The 22,270-nt window shown below is 30.5% G+C and overlaps 2 protein-coding genes across 2 annotated transcripts in view; both read right to left on the bottom strand.

Annotated features, from left to right (window-relative positions):
- Positions 1-9,611, bottom strand: part of LOC129908499 (putative uncharacterized protein DDB_G0277255) — a 96,012-nt gene extending 86,401 nt beyond the window's left edge. The window contains exon 1 of the mRNA XM_055985020.1: positions 9,187-9,611. The gene's annotated coding sequence lies outside the window, so the exon portion shown is untranslated. The remainder of the gene's footprint in view (positions 1-9,186) is intronic.
- Positions 9,612-17,207: 7,596 nt separating this feature from the next.
- LOC129910943 (uncharacterized) lies at positions 17,208-18,940 on the bottom strand. Its single transcript, XM_055988547.1, has 2 exons — positions 18,463-18,940; positions 17,208-18,387 (listed from the first exon to the last, which is right to left on the bottom strand). The coding sequence occupies exons 1-2, from the start codon at positions 18,900-18,902 to the stop codon at positions 17,268-17,270; spliced, it is 1,560 nt and encodes a 519-aa protein (XP_055844522.1). The 5' UTR covers positions 18,903-18,940; the 3' UTR covers positions 17,208-17,267.
- Between the last annotated feature and the right edge of the window lie 3,330 nt (positions 18,941-22,270).

The following is a 22,270-nucleotide window of genomic DNA, read 5'->3' as shown; positions in this document are numbered from 1 at the left end:
TTCCAAACTTTTCAAAAATCTAAAATTTGTTTCAAATTAAATTCGTCAAAAATCCAAAAATTAACTTTTTTCTCAAAAAACATTCAAAACAGATAGAAAACATAACAAAGTAATTTTTAACCAAGTTTTGTTAAAATCCAAACATTTTTGTAAAAGATAAAAATAAAAAATCGTATTTTTGCATTTTTTTCAATATTTCTGAGGTTATGTAAAAAAATTGTTTGAGTAAAAGTTGTAGACACTTTTACTATCTATAACTTTTGCATTTGACTTTTTTCGATAGGAAGCCTACTTTTGACAGAAATCGTAAAAAAAACACGATTTTTGACACCCACCCCACTTCTTCGCCCATCCACCCCCTTTCCCCCAATTTGTTTGTGGGCAATTTATTTTTCCCCTTTCATATACCATTTATACTAAATTTTCCCACCACCTTAATGCTGCTAATAATTTTTTCAACTTTTGCCCTCTGAAAACCGGATTGGAACTGGTCTAATTTTGTTTAATGATTTGTTTTCGTGGGTGGGTTAGGTTAGTGGCTAAAAAATACTTTACCCATTTTCGTTTGGTATATACTTAATGGCTCCGAAATCTTAGCATCGCATATGTAATTTTAACATTTATTGAATGGTCAACAAAGGTGAACAAAGGTAATTGTTTAGTCAACTATAAATTTGTTTTAATTATTTTGTTTGCGTCCTAACTGCGGGTCACTGTGGTGTATGTGTAACATTTTTATATTGAAATATATTAAATAAAGCATTTATAACATTTATGAGTATAAGAAAATATTCTTTATCTTTTATTTAATTAAAGAACTCATATATTTCCAAGAAAGTAATTTATTACTCATTCAAATTTTGAAATACATTATTGGTTAATAGAAATTGTAAGAATTTGGAAAATATGGTAATTAATATTTGTACTTATTGATTACGCTTTTTAAGAACCTTTTTCATTAAAAAATACCAAAAAATAATTTTGATCACATTTTTGGGTCGAATACTTTTATGTGCGGGGGAGAAATGGGAATGTTCGCTCATCAATTTAAAATTCTTAACTCCTTCTTTAAGTTATACTGTGCTGCTCGTGTATGTATGTCAAGTTTTGTCAAATTGGAAAATAAGTAAATTTATCAATTGTTCATAGTTATGAAATGCTTGTACACGATCAATTCCCAGAACTGGCCTTCATCAAACGTTCAGTCTGAGAAAAGCTGGTAGTTGTAACTGCACCTTCGTATAGTTATAAGGCTGGGTTCCCAGTACGATGATTAACACGCCCAGTGCCCACGCCTAACAATCGTTCCAAATCGATATACTGAATAGTTGAACTTTTCCAAGCTGGGTTGAATATCGCCGAAGAACATTATGCTCTTCTTCTAATAACTAGAAAATCTTGACGGTTCTGGAAAATCAAAAAAAAATTCTCGGAAAAGCAAAGAAAACGGTTATTGCAACATATTTGCATCAAATTTTTTTAGAAGAATGAGTTATTTAATATTTTTTTTTAAGTCAGAACATAATATTTTCTATCATGCATGTTTACTGTTCGGATATTGATAAATTCATATGGAAGAGAAATGCATTTAACTTAACCTGTCATTCAACTTCAAAATTCTAACTGTTGCCGCTGCAGAGTTGTTTACATCTTAAAACTTGCCTCCCTTACGAATCTAATAAATTTCAAATATTGAGAACAGAGAAAACCGCGTGCCAGTCAGCATCAGAATTACAACCGCAACTTTGCATGTTTTCCTCGTTCAAAAGAAGCTTGCGCTAACTAACTCTGCGTTCAAGAGAGCTTAGCTTGTGTGTTAAATCAAAGGCAAGCGAAGCCAATATGTTAACTACATCGAATTGACAATGCAATAAATTTAGCATAAAAAGACTATCATCTTTTTTTCTTATAGCCTCTCTAAAATAGGAATATTGTAGGCATTCCATGAGCCTGCAATGAATATAACAGGAATCTATCTATCCACATGAATATTCAAAAAAAGAAGCAACAAAGTTAAAAACAACAACAAAATAAAAGAAAAAAAAACAGACTTTAGCTAATTATCTGTAACTAAAACCGTGGGGCTAGAGATAGTTAAGCTCCCACCGATCGAACCCACCCATCCACTACTCTGCGTCTGTTTTGTCTGTCTGACTGTCTGACTGTCTGTCTATCTTCTCTGTGTAGCCGATTTTTCCTTGTAAGGTTTTTTTTTGTGTATACATTTTCATAACCAGCCCCGAGGTGAGTATTGCAAATTTTTCTGGTTTTACCCGGCTGGTTCTATCAAACACCTGGACAACACTTGGGCTTTTAGATTCTGTTTTTTGTTTTTATTTTGTTTTTGTTAAAGTAATTCGATTTTTGCGGCAGTTTTTTCTTTCATTTTTCCTTATGGCTCCTTTTGGGTATTAATTTTCGTAAAACCTTATAATGGCTTAGATGATAGGGTGTATTCAGTTTGTATTAACTTTTGCAACAAAAAGTAATGAGTGAAATAAGAAATTAAAAAAAAAAAAAACAAAATTAGATCCCTTAAATCGCTAAAGAACTGTGAACAGGATAGCTTTACTCGTTATGTGGGAAGTTACATTTGAGACTTCTTCTGAAAAAAAAAACTATCGTGTTTAGTCAGTTCTCAAGGTGGATAATAAGTTAAAGCAATCGTTGATATTGCAAACTATGGAAGTCTACGCAGGATTTCATTGAAGTAAAAGAAGTTGACAAATACCCAAGTTTAACTTCTCTAATGGTTACTTTCTCAAGAATGGTTAAAATCAGGGAGGCTAAGACATGAAAATTTTGCAACTTTTTTTTTTTACTGACACAACTAAAGGTGAAAATCATTAAGATGTTTGGGAATTTTTACTTAACTTCATCAGGTGAATTTCTAAAAATAGATTTAATAGCCGTTGTATATAAGTCAAGCAAAGATAGTGTTCAAGAAATATGAACATGAAGGAAAAATCATCATTGAATTAATTTGAGCTTAAAAAAAGTATGCATGTTCTTTTAAAAAGATGCATGTTTTGAAAACAAACATATTTTTTATACCTAAATAATTTTTTGGAAAAAAATAACAAAGTTGGTATGCCAGTGAATAATAATAAATTATTATTAATCAACATCTTAAACTAAAATTTAAAAAAAAATTATATTACGTTTTCGAAAATTTGATTTTTCAAGAAATAAAATTTTATTATTTTTTTTAAACCAAATATTTATATTTTTTTTTTATTGGGAAAGTTTATTTAATAAAAACTGTACATTTTTTTATTCGAAGTATTTCCATCTCTAGCCACTACTTTTTCCTATCTTTCTGGCAATTTGGATTCTGTCCCAAAAGAACCATAAAGCGTGAAGCGTATTCCAGTGAGTGCGTTTTCTACTTTTTCTTCCATTCGTACAATCTTGAAGGTCGGTTCGGATAGAGCATAATTGTTGTAAGCTTCCATCAACAAACGATGACTTTCGGCAGCAGTTTCCATTAAATTGAAGCAGAAAAGTAAAGCTTCCCGGAAATGAATTTTTTTTTTTGGATGAAAAAGGACATTTTCGACGCAATAAAATCGGCGTTGTTTGAAATTTGAACAAATGAAACATACTGATTCTTAAAGCCCTTTGGAAGTACTGACATACATAAATCCATTGGAGATTCAATTGCAATGGAAGTAATACTACGACATCTGGTGTAAAACGATGGAAATTAAGTTGATCTTGAATAATTAGTTTGGGGGACTTTAGAAGTTAAAAGAAAAGCCGGTTCTATGGCAGGTTTCGTTAATATTGATGATCACAGCCATAAAGGTTATTTGAGGTAATCTAGCAAACTTGACGTGATCGAGTAAAATGAACTTCGGATTCGGTTTCAGCGGCCGAAAACAAATATATAATTAATATATGAGGGAGGGGAGTGACCCAGGTCAGAAATTTTGTTATCATTTGCCAGCGCAGCGTCTTCAAAAACAAAATTCATCAAAAGATAGCCCAAAAATTGACAGTTGAATATTTTTTGAATGAATAGTTGTATTTTGCAGTCAATTCCTTTGTAATAAGAATAAGGTTTGCGAAAATGCCGACACGGTTGTTTTTCAACCTACATAGGTTGAATGTCCTGTCCAGCCTCGTCAACGTTTAACTTTAGAAATCACGGAGCTAAGGCTAAGCAAGTTGTCAACAATTTCTTAAACCTTCTTATTGACATGCTGAAAAATGGACTCAGGTAATGGTGAATAAATTTGTCTGCGGGTGGTGTCCCGAAAACCATTACTTAAGCTTTTCTAATACCCTTCTTTCAGAATTGAAAAATTCAGCCTTAATATATTTCGTTCCACCAAAAAGTTGATCTTTACTGTACTAAATATTATCAGAAATAAATAAATTGTTTTAAACATGAAGATTTCATGGAAAACCACAGTCACAGTCCCAGTAACCTAGAATTCGTGATGTGTGCGTGTAATTAACCTGCAGGATAGAAAAAGAATCCCAGTTTTTTGCTGAGTCTTTAGGGTTTTTGGTTGCAAGTATTGTATTGGAATAATCAGTGAAAATTTTTTAATCGTTTCGCCTTGAGTGGATTGATTGATCTTGTGAAGTTCTGAAATTTTCTGACATTTGTTTTTTTTTTTCGATCGTTGCAGCCGTTTTGGGAACTGACATTTTGGTAATTATTTTTCATTTGTGGTCAAGCTTATCTGTCACATCCTTTTTGAGGATATGTCGGAAATTATTACATATTAGACAAGAAAAAGAAACTGCAGTTTTCCTGTATGTTTTTCACTTTTGTTATAATTTAAAAGAAGGAAAAAAGGCTACAGGGAGTAGTAGATATTTTTTTTCTCAGTTACCTACTGGTTAATGGAACCACTCTACTATACAGTAAAGTGGAGAATTCCAGATTCACAGTTGGGCAGCGGCAAGTCAAATTACCAACAAATCGACAAAATCAGCATGACATTCTTACTCTCTGTGTGTTATAGTTCTGCTGCTGCTACAGTGCTGCTGCTGGTCGAAGGCTTATTTCACTAAAAATTTCATTTAAAGGTTGTTTTAAGCCCCCATCAAAAGGAGGTGTAGCTTAAAGACATGGCAAAGAAGGGGTTGGGTATAAGGAACGAAACGACTAACCGACAATGTCGATGATTACTTTAACGCTGCCGGTCACGTAATAAAATAAAATCCCGGCAACAAACTACTAAGCTAGACAAAACGATCGAAGACTTGGCTAACAACTTGACAACAATAACGTCGTGCCAATGTGTTTTTTTTTATATATAAGAAGGCGCAGTTGTTTTGGTTTTTTTTTTTTTTTTTATTTTGTTTTTTTTTCTCAATCTTGTTTTTGGTTCAATGGATTTTGTGCAAAAAAAAAAGTTAATAGGAGACTATCAACAAGAGAAGAGCAGAATTTGGGGTATTATTCAATGGGATTGTGATTGGGGAAGTGCAACGGCAATATCTAATTGAAATAACAGTTCATTGAAAATTCTTCTTTTCTTTCGATTATTTTTGTTTGATTTTTCTTCTTTATATACACATACATAGCTTCTTAAATATATAAGAAAATGAAGTCTTTTGTTATAATAGTGGTGATGAATGTGCATTACAAAGCGAATGCTGATTTGAGATTAATTGGAAGTTCTCTATATGAACTCAAATGATGTAGCAAAAGCTTGTAATCCTTTAACGAGCTTTAGTGGAATGGAGAACTTTCCTTCATCAATTAAAGCAGTATACCTAATGAGAATTTCCAAAAAGATTTTCACACGCACGACTAAAAGTCACACGTTCTCGCTTTTATGGGAAAAGTTAAACTTTTCTATGTAAAAATTTAAAAAGCATTTTTAATTTACTCGAATTATTCATTTTCTAAAAATATGCAAAAAATATATAAAATTTGTGTTGAAGGTTTTTATGAACAGCAAAAAAAAAAAGCATCGAGCGTAGATAACAAATATGATTTTTTTTTAAACCTTCCCCGGAACTTGTCGCGATTTTTAATTCAAATTTATGAAGTATTTTTTTCAGACAAAACTTTTTTCAATGAAGTCAGGTTGTATTGGTTTTAGTTCTATGAGATCCAGCATCCATGAAAAAAAAAAACTGAGATCGTTAAAAATCCTTCGTACTTCACTAGAAAATAGTATTGTTTTGCTACACAAAAAAGTTTAGGTCGATCGGCTAAAAAATGTAGAGTTAGTTGGTCGCCCCATGCAAAATATTGTTTTAAGAAAAAACGCGTTTAAAGTTTGAAGCGTAAAAATGTTGCGAAAGTTAAAAATAACACATAGCTGATAAAAATTGAAAAAAAATTGCCGAAGAAGGTGTTGTCAAAACTTCAAATGCCAAAAGCGAGTGTAAAAAAATTGATCAAATCGTCCTTCTATTCACTAATTTCGAAAAAGGCAGCACTTGATTCATATTATAAGTATGTAGTAATAATTTTCTAAAATCTTTACTGTATACATAAAAATAAATTAAAGGAGTTTTTAAGCCCATTTGAAAAAGTCCATTTTGAAAAAAAGAAATAAATTCAAAAAATTGTTAGGTGTATATTTTACTCTTCGTATTTTTTCTTCTAAATTCTTATATACATTGGCCCAAGAGAAAATCTTAAAACTTATTTTGTTTTATTAAAAAAAAAACTAATTTCACAAACAAAAATTGCTAAATTATCACTAAATTGCTAACTGGACATCAAAGCCCTTTATTAAATTCTTTTAATGGCAACATATTTAAGAAGCAAATTCCTTCTTAAAACAAAACAAATGCAATAATTAATTTTTATTAACATTACAAACAAAAATGTCAACACCCATCGTCATTAAATAAAAATAAATCAAATTGAAGGTTGAAATCATAATTTTAATTCATCTTAAGTTTGCTTATACCCTACCCAAATTCTATGTTGACAATATAATACAATAATACTTAATGATCTTCTCTCAAAAGATTAATTTCTTTAAAGCTATAAGTCAATTATTTCGGTCAAAAAATTTAAATATATTGTTTCATTCGTTGTCACCAACTGTGTAGGTACTCATATACCCATATAATAAATTCAAGGCCGAATCTAAACCGCTATTAATCGTTTTTTGTTAACAAGCAAAGGTAGAGAATATTTATGTATTAGGTATGTTTTGTTTTAAGAGAAAGTGTCGAATATTTTATAAGTAGCGAAATTTAGAAAATTCAGCACAAAAATGTCAAATCAATAAATCAAGATAGGTTCAAGATTTCTATAAAAGATAAGATGTTCATAATGAATTTTTAATCACACATAAAGCAGTTAAGCAACTATTTGTTTATATAATTCACAGCAAAAGTTTCAGATGTTAAAAAAAGGTACAATTTGACAGTGCACACTTACCAAAATAAAAAACAACTTAAGTTTACACTATCAGTCAACAACTGAGACTAATTTTTTGTTAGAAACTTGAAAAGTTGAACACTTTCATTTGAAAACACAAACAAAACTAATGAACTATCAAAATTTTTCTATCATTTGAATTACTTAATCTAACGAATAAACCGAAACGAAATTCTAAGCAGAAAACTACAGCAATTACCATTTATTTACTTTTTATTACCCCTGAATGCGGAAAAGTCTGGTAAAAGAAAATATGTTCCGTCCGCATTAAAACGCTTTTAAAAGAAATAACGAAATTTAGAAAAAAATGTCAGAAAGACCAAACAAGAAAATACAAAAATTAACACGCATTTATATCAGCAACTGTAGATAACAACGGTGAGTATAGACTTCAGTTTTAACCTTCCGGATGCACACGTTTTTTTTGTCTTCTAAAAAGTAAATAAACCAAAAATATTCTCAAACAATTAAAACCGAATTACGAACTATAAATAGGTATGTGTATTTTTTTGATCATTCTTGAGCTATTTACACGCTCTACATACAATTTCTTTATATACAACAATGCACTTCAACTTGACTAGCTTAAGTATGTTTAGTCTTAAAACCAAATGCGCATGTTTTTAGATAATTTTGTATCTAGATACTTTCTCGAGAGGTCTTTATTTTGGAATGCAGTTTTACCAAGTAGCTTAGTTCCGAACAAAATAAACTAACCCAGAAGGTTACTGGATGAAACAATTAGTTTTTCGTTACTCTTGGCTGACTAATTGTTTATTATAGAAAAAAAAGAGTGGAATGAGAAAAAACAAAACTCGAAGAAGAAACTTATTTCTATAACTAATTTTTAATGACCATTTGTGATGCTAGCACACACATCTCAGTGTCGGTGTACAAGATCGCAGTGATTTCGTAACAATCCGTGATAACCCATTTTCAATTCTCATGTGTACTATGTGTTCTTGCTTTTTAAGCTTTGAAGAAGGTCAATAATATCTAGAGATAAAGCAATCACGATTCCATGTCAAGATGACATTTCGTGTCAAGATTTTTGTCAAATTAAAAAAAAAGTTGATTTATTGAGGTTGGATTTTAAGACCAGTTTTTTTTGTTTGCTCTATAACAACAGAAAGACAAGAGACTTTTAAGGCAACTAGGAGCTTTTTTCAAGATCTGTTTTGATAAAATCAAAAAATTGACCTTAAAGGCTATAACCTTTGAGACCTTAGACCAATTATTTTAAAATATTGATTTAATCCGATCCCTAGACTAATTTACGTCACCTCTTCATGTCAAAGTTTAGCTCAGTTGACACATAGTCCAATCTTCAAAAAAGGACTTGATATCTTAAGCTCTGTCCACAAGGCTTGTCCGGAAGCGCTTTTTTTCTGAATGCTGATCAATGCAAAAGTCTGTTTGAAGGAACTTTCTAGAAAGATTTTTAGCTACACGTTAAACAGATCTGTCTAATTTTGTCGAATTATCTTTGTTGGCATCTATTCTTATTACCCCTCAGAGGGATCCCATTTTAAGATACTTAAAGCAATGTCAAAACAATGTTAAGCTCTTTTCTGTCAGTTTATTTCTTCACAATGACATAACATGACCTCAGATGCGATTGATCACATTGATGTCGAAAAAGGTTTAAAAATTTAAGAGCTGTCAAAATCCACTTTTAAAGTGTCAAAAAGGTGTTAAAAATTTAATAATTGAACACCATAAATTCTTCAACTTTTCACTTCTCAAACATGCATGTATTGTAAATCCTTCGAAAACAAGCTCCCTGCTTTGCACCAGAACCTAAATGTCAAACTTACCTTTTGATATGGGTACTGACAAAATCCGTTAGGTTTTATTGGTGATTGTTTAAAAGTCAAAAATAAATGTAATCCAATGTGGTCACTGAGTGTTATCCGTTTTCTTGATTTTTTGTATATATTTTTATTTTTGTTTTAAGAAAAGGATAACCTTTTTTTCACTTTCACTAATAATTTCACTTAAGTGAAAATTATTATGTATTATTATTTTTATTTATATTTTCAATTTTTTTTTTACACTTGATTTAACAAAAACACAAACATTTTTATATTTTTGTTTTTAGATAAAAACAATAAAAAAAAATGCACATCTTAGGGTCCACAATGACATATAACAACATGAATATAATTAAACTTTCATCCGAGTTATCAAATCCAAATAATCACCTTTAACCGCTGAAACAAAACCGTTGACTGAATCTTTTGTTGCATTGTTGCTTGGATTATACCAAGTTTCAGAGCAATATTTTTTCTTTCTTGCATGGCTTTGGCTTGGAGTAGTTCTCCCTTCCAATAGCATACACATAAAAAACGAGTTCGGTGTTTGGAACATCCAACTACAATTCATTTTTGCTGTCTTAGGTTCCACATATTCTCTCATCGTGCTTTAAATTCTCTGTTGGGTATGAGCAAGAGAACGGAATCTACTACAACTGTAGTAGATATTGTATTTACTTCGTTCAGATAACATTAATCTTTAAAAATCTCTTACGGCCATATTATTCACTAGTTTAAAAATACATCTGGATGTAAGGAAATGTCAAATGTCAAAAATAAATAAAAATTCATAATATTTACTGCTTAAATCCAATCTTAAATCCAATTTTTTAAATCCAATCTCGTTAAATCCAAACAAATTTAAACAGCTGTAGGTCTGTTTAACTTTATAAATCCAGATGTAAAATTCATTTTCACAGTGTTCAGTTGTTTTTTCAAGTATTTTGTGAAGGAAAAATAAAGATAAATGCAAAATTTATTGAATAATCAAAAAATTTTTTTGAGTGAATAATATGAACAAAAAATTAAATCCTTGGATTTATCAAATTCAGATTTAATGGATTGGATGTAAAACTAACAGGTTTTCACTTCAAGCCAAACACTACTATTTTCGATACAATTAAATTTTAAATACGGAAAAGTTTAATAAGATCAATAAATTAATGTTTTAAAATTAAAGTTTTTGTTATTTTTGATATCCTCAAAAAATTACGTAATATTTGAAAAAAAAAAAAAATAATTTAAGAAAAGATTTTAAAAAATTCCAATTTTATAATTTGAAAATAAAGTTTAAAAAACTATTTTTCAAAAAAAAAACTATATTTATAAAAATAATTGAGAAATACATTTTTGGTATTTAAAAAAGTAAAACGCGAAATAATTATATGTGTTGCCGTTGTTCTTTAATATTTATTTTTGTTTTGCTATTTTGAAATATATTTTTTTAGAAAAGTGCTTAAAATGGGTGACATTATTTATTAATTTAAACAGTAAAATTTAAATGAAAGCAGAAAATTTATCTCACAAATGAAAACCTGTAAATTTTCCTTTTAGTTTTTTTTTTTCTTCGATTTTCTGAGAAATGACGAAAAGGTCTTTTTATCTCCTTTTGTAAAGTCACTTCTTATATATATTTTTATAAATTTCTCCACTCCAAAATTTTACTGATGTAGGTACAAATGTAAAAATTGCTCTTATAGGAAAAGTATCTTAGAAATTTAAAGCTTTGAAATTAAAAATTTATAAAAAAATAATTTTATTTGATTATGAAATAAATCAATAGAACTTGTTTTTTAAAATAACAAAAACACTATTATTCCGCACATAAACCAAAACTCAACACATAAATCAAAAAAATCATCAAAAACGTAATTTTTCAAAAAAAAAATATGTATTTTTCAAAAAAAAAAAAAACAATTTTGTTTGTATTTTGTTAAACAACGTTTACTCAAGTAGTGTATCCCTATCGGCGGCGGCGGGTGGCAATGATGACTATGTCCTGTTCAAAATTTACAAATCAGGTCATTTCTTCGAGTTTTGTCGAAGGTGGGCTATGTCTTCTTCGATTGAAATTTTTTTTTTTTTGCATTTTTGTTAACTATACACTGAAAATATATACTGTGTGTTAAAGTCGATTGAAGGAAAATTAACTAAGTTATTAGTATTTTTACTTCACTTATTATGGTTTTATAACAAAATCTTAAACTATAAAACGGTTTTTCCCTAAAAATCGCGTCTTTCCCTTCAATGTTTTTCAAAAAAGTGAAAAATTTAAATTTCAAAAAACTATCCCAGGGTTGCCTGGGGAAAACTATTATTATTAAAAGAATACATTTTGAATTATTGATTTTCAATGATCCAGCAACAACCGCAGCTCTACTTATTTCCGAGGCATATTCGGATAAATTGGTGCCATTGCCGTATTTTAAAATATTTCTTCGAGAAAATTTTATATCATATTTTTTATGTCATCTTTTATGGTGTTTTCGTTTGGTAAAAAAATCAATTTATTTTTTGATCTAAATCTGTCAAAAAACTGTTGTTGCGACTACTTTATTGTAGTTAAACAGATCAAAAATTGTTTTTTTGACAGATTTAGATCAAAAAATAAATTGATTTTTTTACCAAACGAAAACACCATTAATTTAATTTTGGTTTAAATAAGTATAGTTTAATACAAAAAGCTCACCTTCGGTAAGAATTAACCTTAGCCCCCTTAATACTTTCAAATAGTTCCATCCAAAAATGATAAAGCAAAGTTTTGCCACCCACAAATTTACCTAAATATTATATAGTCTCAATGATATTTATGTTTTCAAAGTCCGAACCCTGTCTTAAACTTAGGTACATACTTTTATATGGCTTTAACCAAATTTTTTTATTATTTGAATTAGATTCCACACCTGTACCTACACAATATTGTTCCCATCTTTATATTCCCAGTTATCAACATAATAATAATAATGTGGGGTCACCATTTGGCTTCACGCATGAGTGACTCCCTGTCCCCGATCTCTAAGCAGGATACATTACATTCTTTTCTTTCTACATACAAACATACCATATTTTGAGTTACTTGGTCGTGTCAGTCAGTATACACCTTCTGTTACATTGACGTAGACGAAAAACATTTGTTTATTGACAGTAAACATTTGACTTCACTTCTACTAAATGACAATTCGAAGCATTGACTTCCTCCCCAGATTGTGGAGAGATTGTTTCTAAGCTGTTTTTTTTTTTTTGCCGGGGTTTCTTGTGGAGTCTTTTCCTGTTCTTTTGCCTACACTGCATTGAATATTGTATAATGTCATGAAATGACTCACAAATGAATGAAATGAGGAATATATATATTTTTTTTTTGTATTCTTCTTTGAAGTACATCGAACTTGGGACATGTTTATTTTTATTCTCAGTCCAGTTGTTGTTAATTTGCGTAGGATCAACGAGGTGTGACAAACCGAGAACAATATAATTCACCTGTGGGCAGGCTAAAATATCGCATAAAGACAAGGAACGAACTTGAAGCATACCATCATCATCATTATCATCATCCACAAGAACCATCATCATTCACATCAGCCAGAAGAGTTCTTTTTTATTCGTCTAATATTACAGTGGCAGTTGGTGGAACTTCTGGTGAAAATTATTGTTGAAAAAAAAGTAAAAATAAGAGTATAGGTGGAGGTATCTAATTATTATGGGAACCTATAATGAATTCTTTACGATATGTGGGCTTCGTAGGGTTGGTTTCTGTATTTTTGAATTTTTAATGGTTTCAATTACTTGGGCCTGGGATAATCTGCCTTGGATGTCTGGTGGAAAAAAGTAAACATAAAATCGGTTTTGTGGGAAGATTAGTTAAAATTCAACGCATTTTGTACACAAGCTCAAAGGTTTGTAACTTTCAGAAGCAACTAGTCGTCTTTAATTTCACACGATAAGTTTAATGGATTCTCTTTTATTTGGTCTCAGGATATTAAACATTACTTCGTCCGAACGCCTTCTTAGCTCAAAGAAACATTGGTTGATAGTTGTATATTCTTTTTGATCTCAACTGTGATAGATATAAAGGATTCAATAAGAAGGGATAATTCACTTCGACCTCGAAATCTATCGTATCCCCATTTGAAGTCAGTGAAGATTTTCACTATTTGATTTTTTATGAATCCCTTAACATTTAAACATATTTTCAGCTTCCAAATATTGCTAGTTTGTTTCAAGTTGAATAGCTGGGAATTATAGAAGTCATGTTAAATTAAAAAAAAAAAAAATACTGATAAGCAAGTGCAAGTACTTGACTTTTGATTTCACTTAACTGAATTAAAGCATTTGCTAAACTTTTTATTTAGGTATGAATAAAACACATCAAATTGTTGGAAATTAAATGATCTTTAAAAACTGTCATAAGTATTTTTTCAATTGTAGAAAAAAGTTGTGGCCTTTCAAAGTATTTTTTCTTGAAAATGTACATCTATTTTCAAGTATAACTTTCTTATTTTCAATTTTACAGAAAAAAGTACCTTAACCCTTAACTATAGTGGTGGGTCCAGGGGACCCACATCAACTTTTAAAAAGTTAATAAAAACCGTTGAAAATGAATTTTCTCTTTTTTTTTTTATTTTTTTATTTTTTTTTTAATTGTTATCTTTTGATGCTTAAAAACAAAATTTATAAAAAAATTCAATTTTGTATTTTATTTTATCATTTCAAAACACCACAAATTTTCACCACTATAGTTAAGGGTTAATCAAAATTTTAGAGAAATAAATTACCTACAAAAACGATGTTAACAATTTTTTGTGGGACTAAAGGTTCGCAAGATATTGGTAAAAAACAGTTTAAACCACTTTTTCCAAGATGGCGGCCAAATGGGGGGGCTTTCAACCTCGAAAACTAGATTGTATACAAACATTAACCTCCCCTACACTCCAAAACAAAAAAATTGTGTCCTTCCCAAAAAGCAAGGTTAATGTAACATTTCAATGGACTATCAAGGAAATGCTTGTCCTACCATTCTTAACCATTGTCAAAAGCCTTCCTTGACGTATGTACCTACATGTAAGAAAATCTCAACTTGAGTAACGACTAAACATTTTTCCATCAATCTTCCCGTATATAGACAAGAGGGTAGCAGAAATAAGACAAGAATATCTTTCGACTTAATGTCTTGAGAAAGTTTTAAGAAAAAAGACAAGTCCTGAAAATCTGTAACACCACTAGAATTTTAAGCCCGCAGTTACCTCGTCGATTCTGTACAAGAAAATCGAGTACAAGAAAACAGAATTAAACGTTTTTTAATTTGTTTTTTTTTTTTTTTTTTTTTTTATTGAGACAATTGTTTATACAATGGTCGGAAAAAGTATTTTGACAAAATGAACATTTTTCTAACTGATGAGAATAATCTGTAACGGTTAAACATAAAATAAGGAAGTTGACGGTTATTTATTAAGTATATAATGGTGAATATCATGATGGTCAATGTCAGTCATATAGTTGGTATTATGCTTCGAGGCTGCATTTTTTGTATAAAAAGTATTAATTTTTGAGGGAAAAAAGTATTTTGACAAACGTTCTTTTTCAACGTTGGTAAGGTAACGTAATGCATTATACGTGTTTCAAGCACGTATACAACTGACAGACTTGTTAAGGCCCCTATTTGTAAAAAATTGGGCAAAACGGCGGAACTTAACATTGAAATTAGTGCATCTTCTGTTGCAAGTCATAACTTCTGTGTGTCTGTTAAAAAATCTGTGGAGAACTGAATTTATCGCGGGAAATTAAAAATTACCAAATATACAAACAGAAAAATATAATTATACTATTCAAAATTTACCACAAATGGACAAAAAATGAAAAAAATGCACTAAGAAAAATTGAAGCATTTTGAAGAATTTACTTTATCGCGGATTGACTCCAAAAAGTCTGAATTTGGAAACGCCATTCTTTCATCAAAAACTTTGTTAGCAAAAGTACCCTTTGCATTGAGATCAAAGAAGACAATTTTAACATGTTTATGGGAAGATAATACAGTATTTATCTCATAAAACAAAAATTGAAAAAAAAATTTAATTCTCAAAGGGACATGTTGTTGTGCTTTTCGCTTCTGGAACAAACTTGACCAAATTTTCACGGAGCTTCAACAGTTCCTTTTCGTTTCCCGGATCATTGATATAGAAATTTGTGAGAATGTGGTCCATAAAAGTTTGTTTTTGAATGAAAGAAGCATACCAATATGTTCCTTTGAGAATTCAGTTTTTTTCAATTTTTGTTTTATGAGATAAATACTGTATTATCTTCCCATAAACATGGTAAAATTGTCTTCTTCGAGCTCAATGCAAAGGGTACTTTTGCTTACAAGGTTTTTGATGAAAGAATGGCATTTCCAAATTCAGACTTTTTGGAGTCAATCCGCGATAAAGTAAATTCTTCAAAATGCTTCAATTTTTCTTAGTGCATTTTTTTTCATTTTTTGTCCATTTGTGGTAAATTTTGAATAGTATAATTATATTTTTCTGTTTGTATATTTGGTAATTTTTAATTTCCCGCGATAAATTCAGTTCTCCACAGATTTTTTAACAGACACACAGAAGTTATGACTTGCAACAGAAGATGCACTAATTTCAATGTTAAGTTCCGCCGTTTTGCCCAATTTTTTACAAATAGGGGCCTTAACAAGTCTGTCAGTTGTATACGTGCTTGAAACACGTATATAATGCATTACGTTACCTTACCAACGTTGAAAAAGAACGTTTGTCAAAATACTTTTTTCCCTCAAAAATTAATACTTTTTATACAAAAAATGCAGCCTCGAAGCATAATACCAACTATATGACTGACATTGACCATCATGATATTCACCATTATATACTTAATAAATAACCGTCAACTTCCTTATTTTATGTTTAACCGTTACAGATTATTCTCATCAGTTAGAAAAATGTTCATTTTGTCAAAATACTTTTTCCGACCATTGTACATAGCAATGGCCTTGTGATTATTCCAAGTTTTCAGACTCAACTCAAAGTCAAAAATGTTTTAAAAAAATCCGAATGCTTTAGTCTTTTAGTGATTTTAGCTTTTAAAAGCCAATTTTTTCAATAAAAAACTGCAATAATTTGAGTTAGCCTATAATAGCATCTCTGTGGGCCTAACAGTTTCTATGATATTGCTTTTCAAAGTTCAAAAAATTGAATATTTTTTCAATACTATTTTTTGTAGGTACAAGTAGTTCAGTCAGTGAGTAAGTTAGACTTTTAAAAGGTGAATTTGTTTCAATCCAACATTTTGAAGAACTGATTGTATGTCGTCTGGCATTCACAAACACATCGTATAATATACAGCTCGTGAACAACACACTTGAACTTTAAAAAAATCATAATATGATTTAATAAATTAACTAAAAAGAAACAATGCGCAATACAATAAGTAATCTCTTAAAATTGTAGTCTTCCTTAACAGATCTGCTAAATGCTATTTACTTAAATATTGTAAAACAGCTTTAAAAGGCATTAACTAATTAGCTACAATCACAACTTTACGCAATACGCACGTTATGTTTACATCGATAAATTTTTAAAAAATATAAGTATGTAGGTGCAGAGAAGGTCTTTCAAAATGACATTTTTGGAATGGAATTATCATGTTTATACCACAGGACGACACTGAAAAATGTCTGCTAATTAGGCTTCACAAAAAAAAGTCCTTTCTTGAAAAACTTGCTCTACACAATGCATATTCTACTTGCTTGTACTGACGCAAAAATCCTTCTATTACTAAGGTACTTCAGATATTTACAGAAAATATTAACAAATTCAACTTATATTCCAAATAGTCCAATTTTTGTGTTCTAGCAAATAATATTTAGTGTTTTCAAACTTAAGGAGGATTATTAAACTCTTTTGTTTAAATCCCGGATAAAAAACGTATTTACATTTTAAACTTTAATATTTTTCTTTATTTCAAAAGCTCATTATTTTCACCAAGTTTTATTTTTCCTTATAATGAACAATATCAACATCAAGCACAATATCAACTAATTTGTGGAATCCGAAAAGTTTTTTCGAATTAGTGAAAACAGAAAAAATTCAATCAATTTGTATATCCACCACAATATTTCCATTTCTTTGTCTATACTTCCAATAGATTTCAGCTCCCAATAATATCATACTCAAAAGACTTCCCAATACTACCACATAAAAAGCCAATTGCAAATCAACCAATGTAAGAACTTTAAATGCTGAATTTCCATGAATAATCATTTGCGACATAATCAATCTATCGGCCTTTGCATGCATATCAGCTATCCATTTATTTATAAGCCCACCATTCAAAAATCGTAATAGCAACTGATTGATTTTCTCTCCAAATGGTGAATCCTTAGGCATTGCATAGGCAATCATATAATGCTTTGGACATTCTTCCACAACATGAATCTTCTTTTTCAAAATGTAATCATTCGACTCCAAAATCAATGATGAATATCTCGTGACACTAGCAATATCTCGATGATTGGCTAAATGTTGAATCAAATCTGCATCCAAATCTCCTAAATACCTGAGCTTCTTGTTAAGTGCAGCAAATAGTGGTGAAGTTTCACTAAAAAATAGATCATCTTTGAAGCTTGTGTATTTGTAAACAATATCCAATCCACTTTCGTCTAATTCATGTAGATTGTTAATGTCTTGATAATACATTGGATGGATATAAACAGTAGCCAAACTTGATTCAATTATTGCTCCAAGGATCACACTTACCAAGCAAATTGATATAAGAAACATTCTTTCCGAATTGAATGGAGGAAATCTTGTCAGATTAGATTTTACCCAAGCTACCCAAGTATCATTGAAGATACGAATAAATTGATATCGTAAATTCGGCGATAAATTTCGTGATTTGTAATTTTTCGAACATATTCGAAATCGAAGATTAAGAACACGAAAAATTATCCAAACAGTTCCACAAATAAAACCTGCCAATATAAATGTTAACCAAAAACTTGGTCGAAGAGCACAAATTGGTAGAATTGATGCTGGAATTTGTTCAGCTTTTGGAACGTAACAGCAGAGTTGATCATCGTAAACGGTAGCAGTGAATTCAATCGGCACATGATAGTCTTTGATGAAGAATCCAGTCAAGCTTATGTCGGTTTCGGAGTTAATGATCATTCCAATAGCTCCATTGTATGAACCATTTGCAGCACGTTCGCTGAAGAAGAAATACACGTTAAGAACCAGCTTCGACAGAGCTGACAAACTGAAAGAAGCAAATGTACAAACTTACCCAAAGTAATCTTTCGATGGTCTCTGAAGTATCATAGTAAAGTTCATGGATCTCTGCAATTCTAAAGCCACCTGAGCATCAGCACCTTCCATACTGACCATTTTATTCAAAGACGTGTTGAAGATCGGTCTAGCATAAACCGATTTAAATATTTGCACTCTAAGTGGATATCCGTTCATATTGTCAAATAGAGTTACTATATTTTTATGTTCGAAAAATTCAATACCACCGAACTCTTCAGTAATTGCATCGTATTTGAATGGATTATAGACCATCACTCCATCTAATGTCAATAAAAGTACTCTATAAATTCCCCGAAACTTCCAAAGTTTTTCAAAAATTTGGTGTAGTGTTGATATATCGATATCATCGATAATAATGATAAAAAACGTTCCAGCTGCTTGCGAGAAAAATCGAACTATTGGTCCCAAATTTTCCATGTCTGATACTATTGCAAAATCTTCTCTTAACTTCTGAAGAGGCTTTGTAACGTTTATAGCATAAGTTGATATAATCATTGGGCATATTTTTTGATTGAGAAAAAAATCAACATATTTATTATCGAGGTCACTATCGAAGCCTTTGCGTAATTCAAATCGAATATAAGGCATTCTTTGAAGATTGTAATTTAGAACATCTTCATAATTTAGAACGAAACCGTTTGAAAACTGACAAAATATTATGAAAATTAAGATAACTTTTAAAGACATTTTAGTTCTTTTACAAGCTTTTGCCAACTGCATTTGATAAAGTTGAGAACTTTTGAAGTGAAGTCGCACTAAAGAAATGGTCGATATGCAAGAAAATTTTTTTATAAAGACCAAAACTATTAACAATAAGTGTCAATTTTTTTCAATTGGACAATATTGACATTTCTGACATTCAACTGTTAATTAAATTTGATAAAGTATCCTTAAAACGACAAAGCACAACCACATGACTTTGTTATCATAAAACTAAATCGGGTTTATTTAACAAGATAATTGTTAAGGGTTTGAGTTTGATGGGGGTCATTTTTCGATGGATTAAATTAATATGTTGATATGACCTGGCTAACAGCTTGTTTAACAGGAAAGCTATTATTCCTTTACAAACACTTTATCATCAATCAACAAATATCAACAAAATTGTCAGTCTGATGAATAGCTTCCGCTGTTCAAAAATACTTCCACCCTCACTTTTTATATCTTGTTGTTCTGATATCATAGTAATGTGTATAATTTAAGCAAGCTATAAGTTTGTATGATAAGTAGGAGTGTATACTCCCACCCAACATAACATTGTATGCGCCGATTTGTCAGTCATTTAGGATGGTAAAAGGGATATTTTGCAAACTTTGAAGCTTGCAATATTAGTATTTTTTAAGTAGATTTTCTTTAAGTTTTTGAAGTTATACTCCGTTTTGGGGCATTTTGTACGATTTGTACGATGTATTGACTATCTCATTTAATCCTGCAAGACCTAGGCTACGGCACGTCCTGAGCGGCGTGAATCCAATGACCCGTTTTCGAAAATTTGATTTTTCAAAAAAAAAATCAACATTTTTTTTAGATCCAAAAATACATTTCTTTAAAATTTTATTTTTGCCCGATTCACAATATTGCGAGACGACGAGACGAGATTTTCCTTTTAGAAAATATATGAAACAATACAAAATATTCCGATTCCCGTTGCGTTGAAATTCCGAAAATTTTGAAAAAGGACGCACGAGACAACCGAAGCACAGTGGCCCGTTTTGACTTTTTTGCTTGCAAAAGTAATATCTTCTAAACAAATAAAGACATCGCCACAATTTTTTTTTTATCTTGAAGGAAATTTCCAAGGCTATGAAAATTGTGAGTTTCAAAAAAAAAAACTTTACAGGGTGTTTTAGAATTTGGTGTTAAAATAAGAAGTTTAAGATAAGGTTGTAAACATAATGGTATTTTGATTACAATCGTCAAAAATCAATTTATGAAGTAATCTGAGTTAGGTGACACAGTAGGGAAAAAGGAAAGGAACCAATTCGAGTGAAACAGTGGGGAGAAAAGTATTTTTTTTGTTTTTTATTTTTATGCAATTTTTTTATTTTTCTTTATAGAAGAGTACATTTATAATGTATTTCAGTGATATATTAAAAGTCAAACAGTGGAAAAAGATAAAAGTTACAAATTAAGACATAAAAAACACTATATTTCTTTAAAACTATCATCTAAGTCCGGGGTATTTTGTAATAAACTCATCATTTCTGGAGAGTATTGTTCTTGCAGATCTTTTTGGTTTCTTACATGCCTTAAGGAAGAAATAGGTGTATCCGATGAGGTTGCAAGCATGTTAAATAGGTCTTCAGTGCCGAATCCTTGAAACTTTGCACGTATTTTGATATCTGTACTTCTTGTGGTCTTTAACTTTGCACTCCTGGGCTTCTTCTGACAGTTCTCCAAGTGGAAGTGATTGATATTCGATGATATTTTGAATATGGACCATTATTTTGTGAAGAGTAGGCGTGAGTAGTTTTTCAGGATACTTTTTTTTAGAAGCTCTGCTGTTTTCTTAGTATACTCTCCAAATTTAACTGCATTCACTACTTCCCTGCAATTCAAAACATTCAGTAGGTATTATTTTCAGCATCATAATAACTTCTCCATTGACTCCAGTTATTCGAGCCGGTTGCATCTGATTGTTCTCCTTGAAGTGTTTCCATTATTAGTATTTCCATAGCCTTTCTTTGGTTTATTCACATCAAGTCCAAGCTCTTCTCGAAAACGGGTTTGGATCGCTTGTTTTCTTCTCTTTTCCATCTCATTGGTCCCAATATATTAATAAAAAATCATGTTATTGAAATCCACCACTTACAAAACAAAGAACTCTAATTTTCCAAGATTTTATTTTCACACATGAAAAAAAAATAACTGACCTTTTCACATCAAATCGCTCTAGCTCAGTTGGATGCAAAATGACGCAGCTGAGCCTTTGGATTTTTATTAAGAAATATATAAGGATTTTGAATCAGCTGAGCTTGGTTTGATTACGTAGGAATCTTTTTTTTCTATGCAATTTGAAGTCGAAAAAGTGTGCAAAAAACAGTGTTTCAAAAAACATTAAATTAAACAATTAAAAAATAAATGTTTTAATTTTTTTTTTAATTTTTGGTTTAAATATTTACACAGCGTTTGAAAAAAAATAAAAATCAAAACGTTTTAGGAGCCCTCTTCCTAGTTTTAACACTCAAAGTTTTTTCATAGTAAAAAATTATTAACTTTGACTTGCTCTATTAGGCACACCAATAACCCAAATTAAAATTTTTTTTCCAATACTCGAGCTCCAATCATTTGTGAATCCAGTGATCTAAAAGTTTTTCATTATCGACCCACCCGAAAAATGAATATTGCAAGCACTTTTGTCTAAATGGGCCACTGTGCGACGATTTTTCGAAAATTAAATGAGACATATCTCATGAGACATGTCCCATGAGACATGTACGATGAGACATGTCCCATGAGATGAGATGTCCGATGAGACATACCCCTAAAGACATGTCCCATGAAACATGTGTCTCATGAGACATGTCTCATGGGACATGTATCATGAGACGTTTTTTTTTTTTTCTTGATAGACAAAGTCAGATTGGTGGGGTTTTCTGAGCCAACCTTTGCTAGTTTTTTGTAGCATGGTTCTGGAGGGTGGAGCGAGATAGCATGCAGTAATTTTTTTTATATAACTTTTTTTTTTAAAGATAATTACGTGTAAATAAAATTTTAAACTTAAAAATAAAATAGTATTTTAGTTCAGTGTTTCAGTTCAATACGATAATTGGAAATAGGCTAAA

Source organism: Episyrphus balteatus, chromosome 2, assembly GCF_945859705.1.
Source record: "Episyrphus balteatus chromosome 2, idEpiBalt1.1, whole genome shotgun sequence".
In the NCBI taxonomy this organism is placed as follows: domain Eukaryota; kingdom Metazoa; phylum Arthropoda; class Insecta; order Diptera; family Syrphidae; genus Episyrphus; species Episyrphus balteatus.
The sequence above is the reverse complement of the archived record's forward strand: the minus strand, read 5'-3'. Positions and strand labels throughout refer to the sequence as shown.

Coding starts and splice junctions, on each gene's coding strand:
- LOC129910943 (XM_055988547.1), bottom strand. CDS start 18,902: ATGGAAAATTTGGGACCAATAGTTCGATTTTTCTCGCAAGCAGCTGGA. Junction 18,388..18,462: donor CCATCGAAAGATTACTTTGG/GTAAGTTTGTAC, acceptor TTTCTTCTTCAG/CGAACGTGCTGCAAATGGTT.